General features: G+C 37.5%; 1 protein-coding gene across 5 annotated transcripts in view; it reads left to right on the plus strand.

The window, feature by feature from the left end:
- LOC121922612 (aminopeptidase O (putative)) overlaps positions 1 to 18,632 on the plus strand; it is a 228,779-nt gene that overhangs the window by 89,338 nt on the left and 120,809 nt on the right. For all 5 annotated transcript variants that reach the window (XR_006102196.1, XR_006102197.1, XR_006102198.1 and 2 more), the window contains exons 7-10: positions 1,923 to 2,029; positions 9,892 to 9,994; positions 11,589 to 11,696; positions 17,243 to 17,286. Coding sequence is in view for 2 of the 5 variants with exons in the window: in XM_042452230.1 (XP_042308164.1) it covers positions 1,923 to 2,029; positions 9,892 to 9,994; positions 11,589 to 11,696; positions 17,243 to 17,286 (362 nt within the window). In the remaining 3 variants the exon portion in view is untranslated. The remainder of the gene's footprint in view (positions 1 to 1,922; positions 2,030 to 9,891; positions 9,995 to 11,588; positions 11,697 to 17,242; positions 17,287 to 18,632) is intronic.

The raw sequence follows: 18,632 nt of genomic DNA on the forward strand, positions 1-18,632 counted from the left end.
TCTTGTAGATTCATGCCCATTACCCCCCTAATTGAATCTAGTCATCTAGTGTGCGGTCTTCCTCTCTTTCTACTGCCCTCCACCTTTCCTAACATTGTTGTCTTTTCAAGTGACTTGTGTTTTTTCTTGATGTGACCAAATTATAACGACTTCAGTTTCATCAATTTGGCTTCCGGGCAGAGTTCTGGCTTGATCTGTTATCTCAAATAATTTTTCACCATTTTCATCACTTTTTTCACCATTCCGATCAATATTTGAGCCTTGCTATGGGAAATCTAACTACAGGTATATCATATTCTTCATTGTCTTAATTTAATTTATGTTTTTTTTCCTGTGATCATTATTTTTGTTTTACTAGTTGTTATATTTTAAATGTTTTAAACTGTATTAAATTGAGTACTGTACTATCATAGCCTGGTTATTTATTTTTGTTTATTTGATTGATTTTAGGCATATTCTGTTTTAATCTCTATTGTAAACCACATTGGGAGCCACACCAGGAGAAAGGCAGGATGTAAATACATAAATAATCCATTTATTAAAAGCTATTTATTCTGTCCCAAACATTCAATCTCCAGTAGAACCTGCTCTCCATATACACAGATTCTTGCTAGATATCCAGCTAGTTAATCCTCTCTGCCACTCAAAAAAAACGTTTGGAGATCCCATTCTTCAGCACTTCCTGTTCGGTTCTTCTTCCATGCAATTGCTTCCTTTCCTCCTTCAGCTTCAGTTTGCAGAGGTGGGACTCAACAACAAAGACATGGAGAACATTTGTTGTCCCATCAGCAGTTGCTCACAAGAATAAGGCTTGGAGCCTTTAGTCAATTAGATAATTTGATCAAATTAAAAGGTGCTTTAATTAATCTGTCTGCAGATTTTTTTTTTAAAAAATGATTTGTTTATACATAATAGTTCATGCATCCATTTCCTCTCTCCTTTCATGTAGGAAGAATGTCTGTTCTGTGGTGATATCTGTTACGACACATGTGCATCATTTACAAACAAACAATGTATGCTTCAGAAAGCAAATGACTCATATGCAAAATTAAGTAATTAATTAATTAACTAAGATTTTTTGTTTATTCAAGTGACAGCCCTATTTGGACTCTTCTTTGTACAGTATTCCCTTCTGTTGTAGTGGTGCTGTGAAGTTTTAGGCTTTAATCACTATGTTAAGGGCTACAAAATTAGAGCAAAAATGTGTACAATGAGGTGGGAATCATGCAGTCTCCAGCTGTTTTACTTCTACTAAGGGCAATCTGTGCCATTGGCTATGCTAGCTAAGCCTTTTGGGACTTGAGTCCATCAACAACTCAAGGTTCTTCCCACCCTAGATGCTCACAGATTTTTTTTTTCCAGAGCCTTTTTTGCCCTTAACATCCAACTGCATTGTTTAAGATGTAACTCTCATTCTCCATGCCCTTGAAAGATTGCATCAGGGAGATTCCCCAGGTGGTCCCACAGTCAATCAACTCCCATGTAATAGCAGTTAGTAAGGTACACATCAATTGGCGTTGGAACCAAAGTGATCTCATCAAGTCTTCCAGATACTGGACTGCAACCCCAGCATTCTCACCGTTGACTAGGACTATTGGGAAATGCAGTCAAACACTTGGAGGGATATTCCTCCAGTGCATGATGTGCTTTTTAATATACCATGCAATTCTGTTTCCCACCCCCATAAATATTATGCACACAGTTATTACAATCCTACAACACTGACTTTGCTGCTTGGCATAATCTATAAAAGTAATTTTCCCAAGTTGATTAGACATAGGAGATATGCCAATTGTCAGGGTGCCATCTTCTGCTATGCTTGCCTGGCATAAATGGTAACCATTGGCATTTTTTCCTATTAAGAAGTTACTGAAAAAGGAATGAAAACAACTAACATCAAACTGACCATTTGTCCCAAACAGCTAATGACTGATGAAGCCAAAGAACAGCAGGACCTGAAGGCTTTGTTGCGTTGGCAGCGTCTTAGAGATGAGATCCAAAACTCTGAGGAAGATCTACAAGTGTTAAGGTATAATTTGGTTTATTTGTCATTATTTGTTGTTAGCTTGCCCTTCCTTTGCCCAGTTCATTGCCCATCTCAAAGAAAGTAAATCCCAATGTGAGTTGAGATATTCTGTGGATGTTGAGAAGATGAGGAAACATAAGCTGTCTATTTCAGCTGTATGCTTCATTTAATTCAGTGAGATTCATTTCTAATTAAATATGCACACACTAGAACTGTAAATTTTAAGCAACTTAAATCTTTTTTTTAAAAAAAGGCAAACAATAAGGCTTTTATCCTCCCATCTCCCAGAGCCTGGAAAATTATTTTGTAAAAAGTAATTCATTCTTGTTACTCAACTTAGTTTTAAAAAGTAATCCATTGTCATTATTAATTGCAGTGGTTAAACGTAACTTGTGGTATCCATTGTACCACACTGCTTACTAATTGTTGTCATTTTATTACTTTTGTCACTTTAAAAATGTGTAAGACTCATAAGAGAATGTCATAAAATGTGAAAAATTCTCAAGAAAATCTGTCTGAAAATGTTCTGGATGAATTCTTAAAATAATGAGAAAAGGCTACTTGTTAAACCAATAAAGTATCTGTGTTCCCATTTGTTACATCGTCATTGGTCTTTATCACATGGGAGGCAATCCTGTGAATAAATTGCATTTAATTCTGTCAATATCCTGCAAGAGCGGGATGATTTTCAAGCGACTTTCCCAGGCATCTCCATTTTTGGGACATTATCCCATGATTAAAGTGGCAAAATTGCACCGCTTTTATTTTTGGAATTGCACTTTATTCACGGGAAGAGGATGCTTGCCTCCCGTGTGATAAAATCTTTTGACATGTACTTTGTTATGCTATTATTACAACAATAAAAAGGCAGATACTTTCCCATCAACCCCACTAGTGCTGAGAATGTACACCCTTTCCAGACCAACACATCTGCATGGGCATTTAATTGGCTTGTATATATGCTGAATTATTCGAAATTCTGAAATCTGAAAAACTCCAAAATCCAAAATTATCCTGAGATAGTGATACTTTTGCTTTCTTTTTGTTCAGTTACATGAACTTTGTTTCATGCACAAAATTATTTAAAATATCATGTATAAAATTACCTTCAGGCTATGTTTATAAGATTTTGATACCATCTTCAATACATATCTTATTATGTAAGTGCAAATATTCCAAAACCCCCCCCCCCCCCATTCCATAATCCAAAACACATCTGGTCATGAGCATTTGGTTAAGAGAGACTCAACCTTTTTTAGATTTTAACTGTTGTGAGCTTCTAGTGTAGACTGAGTAATATAAAACTACAGTGATAACCTAACTGCTTCCAAACTCTGCTTTTACCAGAGTAGTGGTCCAGACAATATCATGTTCCATTTCTTGTCCGCTCATGTTTTCCCATGTCCTCTTTATTAGGAAAAAAATAAAATTCAGAACACTCTTTCTGTGAACTTCCAAAGAAATTCCTTAAACAGTGATGAAAACAGTTACATATATTCTTTTTCTTAAATAATTATTCTTATTGGACAAATCTCAGTCTACCTGCTGCAACTCTACACTCTATTTAACCAGAGCTATATCTACTTACTTCACTGTATGGAACTTGCCATATCGCATTTATTCTATACAATTAATTGAGACATATCAGTTGAGAATACTGAAACATGGGAGGCTGATTTAAACCACATTTCAGCAAGGAAATTCCCTAGTTGGTTTTAATTATGTTCCTCATTTTTTGTTGTTTAAAGTTCCTTTCTTATATGGGAATTTCTTTGGTTGGTCTAAGCATGTTAAAACACATTGATTTGATTATTTCACAATTGAATGCAGACTTGAAGCCAGATTTGGCAGTAGGGTCTATCTGTGTTTACAGACAAAGCATTAACTATAAACTCCTGTGTATGAAGTTGTATAGCGAATGGTTACTTCATTCTTAGCTTTTCTTGTGTTTTATTGTTCTATAAAATGTCTGTAGCCATCCAATCCTTTGCACAGCTATGTATGGAATTCAATAAGACTAGCATATAATGCTGTATATATTTGGGGGTACTTCAATGCATAGGTTTGCAGCTTGAATCTCTAAATCTAAGGAACAGCATGTGGGAAATCTACATGAACAGCAGAGTTATATATTTAAATTATTATTTCCAACTGGTAAATTCCTTATGCTGTGTTGCATACAGCTTTTTAAAGTATCTCAGCATGTAAAATTTCAGGGAGAATTCTTGTTTGTCATTTGATGATCTGAACACCCACTTCAAGAAGAAGATGTTGGAGAGCTCATGAGACCCCTTGTGACCAGGAAGTTCCACAGTATTGATACTGAAGAAATTCCCCTGACTATTTAGACCCAGGACCCAGTATTTCCTTTTCCTTTTTCTTCTTATATTTGTATCCTGTCCTTCCTCCAAAGACATTGTAAGGAGCTGCCTTATAACAAATCAGGCATTCATCCACCTGGCCCAGTATTGTCAGCTTTGACAGATAAGATCAGTTTTCCAGGGTTTTAGGTAGAATTCCTTCCTGATGCTGCAAGAAGTTCTCTGCTATTGTTTGGTGGTCTTCCACCCCAAACCCAGACATTGAAGTACAGGTCTGACCCTACTTAGCTTTCAAAATTAGGTAAGTTTGGAGATCCCCACTTCTATTGCTTCTAACAATAACAACAAAAACACACAGCCTGTAGAGTTGGTGAGTCTGAGAGATAGTGGCTAGTCCTATATCACTAAGTATACTTTGCCACTCATTGGGTTTAGGCAGCTTTTTCCTTTGGCAACTAATATACATGGAACAAATGCATTCCTAAGAATCTTCCATTATGTCCCAGCCCTGTACCCATGCTTTGTGCGTCTCCTTTGCATCATATCCTCACATAACTTTGGTCTTGTTATAAGCACCATTCATTACTTTTGAGCATCTTATTGTATATTCAAAGACAGACAAGTCATGCATTTGCATGTATGTAGCTTGACAGTTGGTGCCGATGGAAGTGACAGCCTTTATCGCGAGCTACCATGCAGCTGCAGTGAACGCAGCTGCTGATGGCCCAGACGGCTGAGTTGTTACTGTCTTTGTTCCATATATATATATATATATATATATATAGATAGTGAACATGGCTTGCTGCGATAGGAACCTTATCTGGACATTTGCTTTTTCCTAATTGAGTTGCTAAGGAAATCTCATTGGTCTTATGATGCATTAATTCAACAACAAATATTTTTAAACTATGCTTTTAGGTATACAATAAAATTATTTAGTTAGTTAGTTCCTTCTCTTCCAAACTTCAGCTTGCCAGGTCTCACAGCAGCTAACAATAATGAAAAGTGAAATAAAACAACATAAAAACAGCAGAGTGGCATAAGGCAAAACAGAGTGAGCCAGTATTCCAACAGGTTAAAATCAAAAACTTTAAAAAAGCAAGTCTAGAAAGCCTGGGCAAATTAAATGGTCTTGGTAATGATAATGTGTTAGGTGTTAGATTAGGCGTTAGAAGAATATTCTGAAAGCAACCACTAAAAATTCCCTTTCTTAGTTCATCACTTGTTTATTATTATTATTATTATTATTATTATTATTATATTTATATCCCACCTTCTTTCCAGTTCAGGGACTCAAGGCAGCTAATTAATCTGAAACAGTCCAAGTTAAAACACTATAAAACATACAAAATACAAGTTTAAAAACAATTAAACAATTTAAACAATTAAAAACATTATATCATTAAAATTTGAAGTTTAAAAATCTTTAAAAACAAAACAGCATCTATGTCATGCAAAAGCCTGCCGCTGTGGAAGGACAGAGAGAAGGGCCTCTCCCAATGGACTCAATATTCTGGGGGGCTTGTACAGGGAGGTACGGTCCTTCAAATAGCCTGGACCCAAGCTGTATTGTTTTGCAGTACTTGTTTCCCCAAGCAAAGATTAGCTTGACAATGGTAGTGGTGCTGTAGGAATAATATATCCCATCTGATGCTGAGTTAATTAATCTACTAAATCTATGACTTCAGAATTCACTCTGTAATTCCTGGCTGTTCGCTGTTAACAAACAAAAAGGGGGGGGGGGGAGAAAAAAAAGTTTAAAGAAATGAATGCATGATCAGGATGTATTAGAATCCATTTGAGGGGAAGGCATATGGAACCATTCCCATGGGCCTCACACAAGTCAGGTGCCATAGCTATTATAAAATATGGTACTGCATTTCAGAGTTTGAAGTTGATTTTTTTCCTTTCAAGCAGTAACTTTGAGAAATCCCAAAGGCAGAATACGGACACACTTGAGTTACCAAGTCTCTGATAGTTAAGCTTCTTTTCTTAAAAAGTCTTTTTTTTTTTTGTCTCTAGAATCTCTTTCCTCCTCATCTTCTATCTAGATGGAAGTTTGTTTTGTTTTGTTTTGTTTTTTGGCAGCATTAGCATTGGGAGGTTGGTGAAGGAGGACTGGAAAACCAGTGTGAGGTTGCAATATTGTGTTTGAAGTAAACAAGCTTCTGCTGGGAAACAATAGGACTCTATTTAATTCTATTGTGCCAGTTCTTGCTGGTACATAACAGGTATGTTGAACAGCAGCTGCTTCCCTTATTGAACATGAGTGAACAGCAAAACAGAGAGAAAAGGGGGAAAGCAGATAAGGCTGCCCACCATAGGCCTGTAAGTTTGACCATCAAATTGAAAACCATTAGAAAAATGCAGGCTAGTGAAAGAAATAGTCATCCCTGGATGCATTTTGGAAGAAGCTGTTAAGTGGTCTCAGTAAGATTCAAAATGTTTTTGTTTCCTTATGAAAGGCTCTCCTGATGTGTGGATTTTTTAAAAATTTATTTCACGTGTGTATATTGTCTGTTTTTGGATAAAAATGTTCCTGAAATACAGTACATTGAATTGCTCTTCTTTGTTTTGGTTTATAGGTTTGTATAAACTTATCCCTCTTCTTTCTATGTTGTTTCTACTTCTGGTACCAAATTTTCTGTTAAGGAAGTAATGTCCAAGAACAATTCACTCAAGCTAACAGAATGGACTTTTTCTTCCCATGCAGTTGATAAAGTAATTTTCAGGGGAGCAACAGTTGTGGCAATAATGTCACAGTCATGATCACTATTCAGTCATGATTTTGAGGATATTTAACTAAATACCTGATGTAGCCTATTGGCCAATATTATTGAAGGGCACAATAAGAAGGAAAAGTGGGGCCTCAAATAAACACTAATTGTTGGGATCCTGAGAATCTCAAAGGCGAAGCATAAAATCATAGGATCATACAGTTGGAGGAGACCACAAGGGCCATCCAGTTCAACCCCCTGCCATGCAGGAACACAGAATCAAAGCACCTTGACAGATGGCCATCCAGCTTCTATTTAAAAACTTCCAAGGTAGGAGACTCAATCACACTCCAAAGGAGCATGTTCCACTCAGAGAATGGAATAACTGTGATTTACAGATATCAGTGAAAACTGTTACTGTGATTTTAAAATACCTGTGATTCAAAACTGTGATTTTCTGTGATTTCTATGATCTGTACACTATTTTGGAGCTCAGTAACAGAATGAATCACCGTCACAGAAAAAGTAGCAGTTCACAGTTTGGAGGCTCAGTAGCAGAATGAATCACAGTCACAGAAAAAGTAGCAATTCACAGTTTGCGAGCTCATACAGATGAATCACAGTCACTGAAAAAGTAGCAGTTCTGTGAAAAATTGGAGCTCAGTAGCAGAATGAATCACAGTCACTGAAAAAGTAGCAGTTCTGTGAAAATCACAGTTTGGAGCTCAAGAGCAGAATGTGTGGCTGCATCCACACTGCAGAAATAATCCAGTTTCAATCACTTTCAGTGCCATGGCTCCATCCCACGGATTCCTGGGATTTGTAGTTTGTTGTGGCACCAGAGCTTGTTGACAAGGAAGCCTAATGTCTCACTCACAAAACTACAGTTTCCAGAATTCCATAGCACTGAGCCATGGCATTTAAAGTGGTGCCAAACTGGATTATTTCTGCAGTGTGGATGCAGCCACAGTCACTGAAAAAGTAGCATTTCTGTGAAAATCACAGTTTGGAGCTCAGTAGCAGAATGAATCACAGTCACAGAAAAAGTAGCATTTCTGTGAAAATCACAGTTTGGAGCTCAGTAGCAGAATGAATCACAGTCACAGAAAAAGTAGCAGTTCTGTGAAAATCACAGTTTGGAGCTCAGTAACAGAATGAATCACAGTCACTGAAAATCACAGTTTGGCCTTCAAGCCAGTCACAGTTCCAAACTGTGACTAGTGAATATCTGTGAAAAAGTAACAGTTCTGTGATTCTATTCCATTCTCTATTTCCACTATTGAGTTGTACTTATTCATACAACAGAGATCTTTATAGGAAAAAAAAGGAGATACATTATCCTTACTTATTTCTCATCTTATGGGATAGTCAACAGCAGTTCTTTGTGGCTGTGCATAAGAATGTAGTGAGCCAGCATGACCTAGTGGTTTGAGTGTTGGACTGCAACTCTGGAGACCAGGGTTCGATTCCCCCACTTGGCCATGAAACCCACTGGGTGGCCATAGGCAAGTCACATGCTCTCAGCCTCAGAGGATAGCAATGACAAAACTCCTCTGAACAAATATTGCTAAGAAAACCTCATGATACGATTTGAAGGAACACAAGAACAATAGGGATGTAAGAACATGGGGAGCTTTTCTTATACAGAATTTTATTGTTGGTCATTCTGGTCCAGTATTGTCAACTCTAATTGGTGCCAGCAATCCAAGTTTCTTTCCAAGTCTATCCTGGAAATCTCTGGTATTTGCTGGTGGTATCTTATCCAGGTACTAATTAGGACATTCTTACTTCTGAGGTCAGATACAATTGGGTGTGTTCAGTGTGGTAGAGTGATAATTTAGGGTAGGATGTATGGTACTGAAGTTTGAAAAAGAAGCAGCACAGTCGCTTATGTATAAGTACAGTACCACTATAGCTCACATTTCCAACTTCAAACCTAGAAGTGAAACATCAGCCCCTGCCTATACACATAATTTGATACAAACAGTATCAGTTTTTCTCAGCATGTAGACTGGGGAAATAGCTAGTACAAATACCCCCTTTAGCTAATTTTTGCTCTGTATAAAGGTTCCACTTGGGCAAAAGGAAAACAGAGTTGCAAAGTCCACACACACATTCACAAATCTTTGAGTTAAACATCTACCAGTTTTGGTAACTGGACAACCACTGATGAAGAATTCACAGTACGTATGTATTGTTTTGAATATTTCTCCCTTGATTTTCATTTGGAAGGCTGAGTGTATTGGGCCTTTTACTTTCAGAAACTTGGCAAGTTTTCTTTAGCATGCTTGGAAAACTGGAAGCTGAAAGGAAAGGAAAGCTGAAGCCAATTTTTAGCATATAGGGCATAGATTGATATTTTCATGTATAATCTTGTGAGCTCCTAAGCCTCTGTTCAGGTAAGAGCAGCCAAAATCTGGAGCTGGATATAATGAATTGAATAGTCAACCTTCCTTATTTCTCTCCATCTAGCATATCTCCATCTCTTCTCATTTCCCTTTTTGCCTCATGTGACACACTGGTCTGTGTAGCATGTCTTAGCAGAATGCCATGTGATATGATGTCATGTCTGGGAGAAGAGTTAAGTAGCTTCACACTAGCTTAGAATTGGCTACTAGTTTAACTACAGCTGTTTGTACAGACATATATAAAGTTACATTAGAAAAATGCACAACTGTAATATTTTTCCCATGAACAAACTTACCTGAAGTATTAAACCTCTCAAAAGACAGTCACATTCTATCTGATCAGATCCTTGCATAGCAAGATTTTATTTTAAAAATATTATTGGTATTTTATCCAAATTTAATTGTTTGTGCCCTTTTAGGCCCAACAAAGAAAACACTGGCAAAGTGACTGAATCTGGAGCATCTGTAATCAAGCATGGTCTTAATGCAGAGAAAACTTTCATGCAGGTCCATTATCTGAAGGTTAGAATGCTGAAGTGTATGCTTTCAACATCACAAAGCAGAGTTTTTCTCTAGAAATGCACACTACTGGTATTAACCTCATAGCCATATATGGTTTGGGAACAGATAATTTGAAGATAATGGGATAATTTATACCCATTCTGAACCTGCCAGAAATCTAAGGTCAGTATCCGCAGTCTAGCTCTCTTATGTACTACCAGGAGCATTGCAAGGGGGTGCAGGGAGCACCTAAGAGTGTGACACCACTGTTCCCCAAACATACGTCTTTTAGCAGAAACAGGCTCTGGCATTTTCCTGTGTCCCATTAAGATACTGGAGCTCAGCGAAAGAGATGGAATGAGGGCAGTAAGGCTAAATGGGAGTTAAAGTGGAAACTTTGATAAGATGTGATGTTTTTATTTAAAATCTGCTTTTTTGATTTTTAATTTTTATTTTTTTAAAACCTCGAGGCCTCTATTTTAAAAATTTAAAAAATTAAATGAAAATAACTTTTTTCTTTTTAATTTTTCTTGAAAAATATCATCTTACCAAAGTTTTCACTTTAACTACATGAAGCTATGTACTTGTAAATACATTTAGGCTGTGCAAATGATATTGTAATTTAAAGGTATAATTTTAATTTTGCTAGTTGTTTACATCACAACTGTTGCCATTACATTCAGTGATAAATGGAATTATAATTTATGAGTAACATTAGCACAAAAAACATCGCTGAGGATGTGGTAGGAAAGGAGGTCAGTTCGGTGGGTGACACCATGAATTACCATACCATACGAATTGCCAACTCTCATGTGACACCATTGTATGCCACCAGGAACATCATGGACAGAATGTTTCTGTGTAAGCCCAGCATCTCTAGAGTACCGATTGTGGGGAATTACATGTATCCCATCCTTTTATTCCAGATGGCATTTTGATATGTATAATTATTGTTTTCTGGGTTTCTGCTAATTGTAATGTTGTTGTCTTGTTCAGTTATCTGCATTTTAGTACAGTTGCCCCTCTGTTTTCATGGACTTCAGATCCACAACCCTTGCTTATTTGCAAGGAGCAAACGGAGGGGGTTAAAATGGGTTGCATGCCCGAGGCGCGTGCCCATGGCCGCTTGCAGGCACACACCCTCATTCAAGCCTATGGGGCTTGAATATCTGCGAGTTTCCATTTTCGCAGGGGGGGCGGGGCGGAATGGATCCCCCACAAAAACGGAGGGCTGACTGTATATAGCTGTTTATCACTGATGATGTTCTGAGCTGTCTTGTATTGGTAGATACCCCAAAAGATAGACTAAAAACCTATTAAGTAATTGAATACATAAATAATAAAATAATCTCTTAGTTTTTTGTGGGTTTTTCGGGCTATGTGGCCATGTTCTAGAAGAGTTTGTTTTTGACGTTTGGCCAGCATCTGTGGATGGCATCTTCAGAGAATGCATTCTCTGAAGATGCCAACCACAGATGTTGGCCAAACGTCAGAAGCAAACTCTTTGAGAACATGGCCACATAGCCTGAAAAACCCACAAAAAATTATGGATGCCGGTCATGAAAGCCTTCAACCTTGCAAATAATCTCTTGTTTGTCTTGGATACTTCTTCCAGGGTTATTTCCTTCTGCGGACTTTGGCAGGAAAAATTGGAGAAGCTGAGTATTTTGCCTTTTTAAGAAAGTTTGTGTGGACCTTTCATGGACAATTGATACTGTCTCAGGTACTTGCGCCTGTTTCTTATTTTGGTACAGAAGAGCCATACTCCTTGGACAAGTTAATATACAAAAGTTTACAGACTTATATCACAAATATATGTGACCACCTGAGAGTATATGTTGTTGTTATTAACTGCCATCAACTTTGACTTACAGCACTTTCACAAATGAAAGACCTCCAAGCCACCCTGTTGTCCATGACATTGCTCAGGTCTTGCAAATCTAGAGCTGAGCTCTTTCACACAACAGTGTTATAGCCCTATGTTTTTGCTTTAACTGCCTTGCCTGAATCCTATGGAGTTTGAGGTTTGTAGTTTGGTGAGACTAGAGCTCTCAGGCTGAGGATTCTAAATGCTTCTCTCTGGACTGTGGTTTGTAGTGTGAAAGGGCCCTGAGTCTATCCACCTGTATTATGGTCTTCCTCTTTTCCTATTGCCTTCTACCTTACCAAGCATCATTTTTTTCTATTGTGTCATATATTTTCATGTATGACAGTTTCTGCTTAGTCATCATGACTTCTAGGGGAAGTTCGGGCTTGATTTACTCTTGGGTCCATTTATTTGTCTTTTTGGTAGTCCATGGGATCCATAGAACTCTTCTCGAACACCACATCTCAAGTGAGTTGATTCTCTTCCTATCAGCTTTCTTCAATGTCCAGCTTTCACAACTGTACATAGAAATCAGAAATATGGTGGTATGGACAATATATATTAGCTTTATCTGCAGTGAAAGAGGTTGAGATACCTTTTCTCTGAGGATAGTCTAGAATTTTTGGAGGTATATTTTCCTCCAAATACTAAAACTGAGGACTACCCAGTTATATTGAGAGGTAGCTGATAAAGATTATTATTATTAACAATGCAGAGACATTGCTGATTGGATCACTTTAAAAAACAGGGACACTTTAAAAAACGGGGACAGTCATCATGACTTCTAGGGGGAGTTCAAGCTTGACAGTTCCTATCAATGCTTATTAGATATGAGAAGTAAAGCCGGTAAATGTTTCTTAAACTATTGTAAGCTGCCTTGGATCCCATTTTGGGAGAAAGGCAGGATATAAGTGCAATAAATAAATAAATCATAAAATATTGCAGCATATTCAGTTCAGAGTCTTCAGACAAAGTCCCCCATGATATTCTTGCAAAAAGTTAGTAAAATGTGGGTTAGACAAGGCTACTGTTAGGCAAATTTGTAATTGATTGACCAGCTGCACCCAAAAGATGCTCACCAATGACTCCTTTTCATCCTGGAGAGAAGTGACTAGAAAAGTGCCAGAGTTCTGTCCTGGGTCCAGTGCTGTTCAACATCTTTATCAATGACTTGGATGATGGAATAGAGGACATGCTTATGAAATTTGTAGATGATACAAAATTACAAGGAATAGCTTACATTCCAGAGGACAGGATCAACATTCAGAATAACCTTAGTAGATTAGAAAGCTGGACCAAAACTAACAAAATGAATTTGAACAGAGAGAAATGTAAGGTACTGCACTTCGACAGAAAAAATAAAACCAGAACAGGGCTGTTTGGGGCTTTAGAGAGGAAAAGGAAGGCAAACCATGGGGCAAGGGAGAGGACCAGAATTTAGATTTTCTTGTAGCCCAGTTACAGTCGGCCCTCCATATCCATGGATTCTGCATTCATGGATTCAACCATCCATGGCCTGAAAATATTCCAAAAAACAACAATTCCAAAATGCAAACATTGAATTTGCCATTTTATATAAGGGACACCATTTTACTACACAATTGTATATAATAGGACTTGAACATCCACGGATTTTGGTATCCACTGGGGATAAAGGAACTAAACCCCAGTGGATACAAAGGACCCACTGTATATTTACTTTAAAAAAAAGATTTTACTGAATTCAGAGGGACTTGCTTCTTATGGTTCAGATTGCAACCTTCCAAAGAAAAGAAAATTATAGTTCTTATAGCAGCAAAAGAGCATTACAAATGATAGCAGCAAAAAGCATTACTTCAGTTTCATAAAATGTGCTTTATAGGATAGAAGGTTTTGATTTGTTTCAGTTAGATCTGCTAGCATGATATTAAATCAATTTGGTTAGCAAATTATATAAATATTACAAAATGTTGGAAGATCTCAGCTCATAAGGTTGTTAGTCATCACAGTAAGATCATGTTACAATGAAGTTGCTAATCCGCTAGTCATTTTCTCTTGTTGCCCCAGCCGTCTGCTATGAAATGTGGGTTTATAAACTATCCAGCTGTTCTCTGACCATATGAAACTTCTCATTCTTCTTTCTATCTCAGAGGCAAATGTTTGTAAATTAGACATAAACTGGGTCATCTATTTTTTTTTTTTTTTAGGTATTAGGATGTGAAAGGAGGCATCCCACTTAATTTTGTGCAAGCTTTCTCACAAAGTTTTGTTTAATAAAGGGGTATTGTTGCCTATGACACCTACATCTCAGGATTCTCAGTTTGGTGTCACTCATAATGAGCATTAGAGCAAGACAAGTGCTGTCTCCCTGGGGCAAAGATCCATGATGTGACAGAGAGGTTGACAAGACTTGTCAAGCCCACTGACCATTATTCCTTTCTTTTGGTTCATGTGGGAACCAATGATACTACAAGGCACAGCCTTCAGAATATCACAAGGGGATATGAGGCTTTGGGTAGGAAGTTGAATGAGGTGGATGCACAGGTTGTCATCTCATCTCTTCTCCCAGTTGAAGGGCATGGTCCAGGAAGGGAGAAGAAAATAGCGGATGTAAACAACTGGCTCAGTAGATGGTGCTGCCAAGAACGGTTTAGATTCTTGGATCATGGACTGAGGTTCCATGAGGAAGGTCTTCTGGCAAGGGATGGGTTGCATCTCACGCCAGTTGGCAGAAACGTTTTTGCCAATAGTCTCAAGAATTTGATCAGGAGGGCTTTAAACTGAGTTATGTGGGGGAGGGAGACAGCAGGCATGGAGAAATTAGCCAAACTGTCATACGGGGAACAAGACAAACAGTGCAAGGACGCAACAGTGGGAGAAAAAAAATGTTTGCACAGGCAGCAAGTAAAGGGAACACATTATCTACACTAATGCAGAGTATGGGAAATAAACAAGCTGAACTTGAACTCCTAGTACAACAAAGCAAATATGATATAATAGGCATCACTGAAACCTGGTGGGATGAGTCTCATGATTGGAATGTAGGAATAGAGGGGTATAACCTTTTAAAGAGGAAATAGGCCAAACAGGAAAGGAGGAGGAATAGCCTTATATGTCAGGGACATTTACACCAGTGAAGAGATCCAAGACATCGATCCTGGAAGCCAGGTGGAGAGCATCTGGATAAAAATTAAAGGGGAGGGAAACAACAAGGATGTTATGGTGGGAGTCTACTACAGACCCCCAGTCAGATGGAGGAATTGGATGATGCCTTTCTAGAACAGATGTTCACACACTCAGAAAGGAGAGATGTAGTAGTGATGGGTGACTTGAACTATCCTGATATTTGCTTGAAATCAAATGCAGCCAAATCCTCAAGGTCTAGCAAATTCCTCACTTGCCTTGGAGACAGTTTCATTGTCCAAAAGGTGGAAGAGGCAACATTTTGTTGTTTTTTTAATTACATAGTTTGTGTATTTGGGTCTGAGAAAACCACACTTATGCTTTATTATAAGAAGGCAAGTTGGGAGCAAAAGACCAGCAAAGCATGAAGCCACTGTTCAAAACCTCCAAAGATTAGTTGTCCATCAGGGATGATTGAGACTGCAGACAGGGTTATATTCAACTGTATACTTAAAGTGAATTCTGTGCTCTCAGCATTGTAATGATTTGAATCAGATAGCACTAAAGGTTGGACAAATCTTCTTTGCTGACCTTTGTGTTTAGGAATCTATTACTTAAGAAAGATGTATAGGCAATCCACATCTTTCCTTGCACACATCTCTGCTGATAATTGAGATCTGAGAATTGTTTGGTTTTGCCCAAGTGCTGCTGTGGAAAGACATCTTTGTTGTGCTGTTAAGTGTAGCCAATTGTGAACTTTCAGAAAAGATTCCGAAAAGAGATTGGATATTATTATTTGACTTGCATTATGTAGAATATATAGAATATACATATGCAATAAGCACATAATTTGTGCTGCAGAGCCAGATTGTTATGTGTTTCCTAGCATAAAAATGAATAAGAATGTTTAAATGAACATGAGATGCAGAGTAAATAGAAGTATTAACAGTTTTAAACATTTGGTATACATCTACACTGTAAAATATAATGCAATGGACTCCCAGGATTTAAAAGTATGAAGAAGAGAGTATAACCTCTAAGTATAAATAATTGCTTGTATTCTGAATACTAGCCTTGTTTCTTGTGGCATTTTTAGTATTTTTCCTAGATCTGTGCCACAGGTGCAAGGAAATGACTTCACATGTGAAACATTAATCAGTTTGCTTTTCCCCCACTTCATTTTGACTGCATGGTCGGTATGTTTTTAATAGTAGTTTTTGTTTATTTTAGTTGAGTAGCAAGAAAGTCTGGAATTTTAGGACAGGATTTTAAAAAAGTCAATTCTGGCTTCTGTGAGAGAAGCTATTGAATAACACCTTTCGATGAAATTTGTGTAATGAATGGAGTGTTGGTAACTATAAATAAACAGAAATGAGTATGAGTTGCTGATTACACTAGTGCATTTAAAGGCTGATGTTTGGTTTGGTGATAAAAAATGAATACCTTGGGGACCAAATACTTTGCAGATTTAAATTTTCTTTTTGTAACATCTGCTTAAACGAATAATATTCTATCTTCACTAGGCTCTTTGGGATTATTGTTGTTCTTGCTGCTTGCTGAGGGGTTTCGTATGTGATACTGGTGGGTGAGGAAGCTTCTGCAAATTTTGAGTCTCACTATATTACACCTATTGATATCTCTCCTTTGTGCAAAGATGGTACTGTATTTGAAATGTGGATAAATAGTCACTGCTGAATGTTGAGAATAGAGGGCATGTTTTATAAGGAATAAGTACAAACATCGATTTATTAATTACATCATTATCTTTTTGTAGTTTTAGCCAGTCTTTTTAATCCTCTAGTTACAACTGTCAGTGTTTTTATAGAATTATTTCATTTCCACCTGATTTGACAGGGACAGATTTGATTAATTCTCTGTTCCATTTTTTTCAACTGATTTTAAAATGTCCCAGTTTTTCCCTCCTCTCCCACTTTCACCCTTTGTCCTCATCTTATTTTAGTTCCTGCAAACAGAGTCCAAAGTGCAAAAGTAGTATGTACTCGGTTAATTCAACAGGAGAGAGAGAAGAGGTAGAGTGGAATCTTGACATTCCCAGTAGATTCAGGGAAAAACAATCTGCTGCAGCTTCTCCTAGCTCGTGTCTTATGCCTAGTAAAATAATGCTTGCCCTTTGAGCATAATCCAGTGTTGCTTGGCCACACAAATCCTGGATTTCATCTGTGAGTTTAGGCATTTCAGTGCTGTGCGTACTTTGTAACCTTCTCATACAAGTGTATGAGGGCTTTGTGTTTGTTAATTTACTGTATTACATTGTAATTATTTTTCTTTCTCTTTTCTAGGACTTTCTTCACCTATTATTAGAGGACATCCCACAGCTAAAAGGGTAGGTGGGGATAAGTCTGTTAAAGAACAGAATGTGTAACATGTTCAGGAAATCAAGAACCTCTGAGATTACAATCTATTTATTAAGAGTTGAAAATTTATATATAAAACTTCCATCAGTTTATACAAATAAATATAGAAACATCATGGACAATAAGGAAATGTAAAATATTTGTGATAGCTTTTTTGAGATAACATTAACAAGACTATTTCCATCTGTGTGCTTTCCCAAGAGGTCATAATGCACCTATATATAACAAAACATTGGAGCAGCAGTCTTGCACTTTTTTCTGGTTAAGTCCCATTCAGTTGAGTGGAATTTAAGAGTAGAAACACTGCACACAATTATAGCACATTGTATTCTCTGCTAGAGAGTTCTAGTGATGAAGTTTCATGAGAGAGGACTATAGTTCTTCAGCTCACTAGACCACAAATCCTAGGATTTTGTAGGATGGATCCATGGCAGTTATAAGGTAATATGAAACTTAAAGTGCCTGCCCAGACTACAAACCCCAAGATTCTATAGGATGAAGGATGACGTGGTAGTAAGCTGCTGTAAGTGTATAGTGTCAAAACACTCTTCTGAGTTACATTGGGTTGCAAGCATGATAATGATAATGATAGCAATAGCAATAACAACTACATTTCTATACCACTGAACTAAGCAGTCTCTAAGTGGTTTACAATGTGTAAGCCAATTACCCCCAATAAGCTGAGTACCGATTTTAGCGACCTCAGAGTTGACCCTGGAGCTGGCTGGTATTGAACTCACAACCCTGTGACTGTGAGTGAGTGGTGCAGTGGTTAAATGATCTGTTAGATTATCTTGTGCTGTCATTTGTTTTATAGAAGAAATGTGTGTACAGGAAAGAGTGAGAGAGAGAGATTCCGGAAATTAATTCATAATCTCATAGTAGAATTATTTTCTACTTCTTTGGTTTTAAAACACTTCCAAAATTCTGTTGAAAGAAATAGTTTCCTTGATTTACATGAGCAGAATGTAAGAGTGAAAAGGACTCTGCACCCACAGATTCTGCCTGCATGGATTCAACCAACCATGGTTCACAAATATTGATCAAAAAGAAAAAAAAATCCACAAGGCAAACCTTGATTTTGCCCATTACTGCATGTAAGAGACATCATTTAATACACCATTGCATGTGATGGGTTGAGCAGCCATGGATTTTGATGCACAGGATCCTGAGTATCCACTGGAGTTTGGTTCCAGGACCCTCCATGGATACTAAAATCCATGGATGCTCACATCCTATTAAATACAATGGATAGTAAAAAGGTGCCCCTTTATATAAAATGGCAGAATCAAGGTTTACATTTTGAGATAGATAG

The sequence above is a fragment of the Sceloporus undulatus genome, chromosome 2 (genome assembly GCF_019175285.1).
Source record: "Sceloporus undulatus isolate JIND9_A2432 ecotype Alabama chromosome 2, SceUnd_v1.1, whole genome shotgun sequence".
In the NCBI taxonomy this organism is placed as follows: domain Eukaryota; kingdom Metazoa; phylum Chordata; class Lepidosauria; order Squamata; family Phrynosomatidae; genus Sceloporus; species Sceloporus undulatus.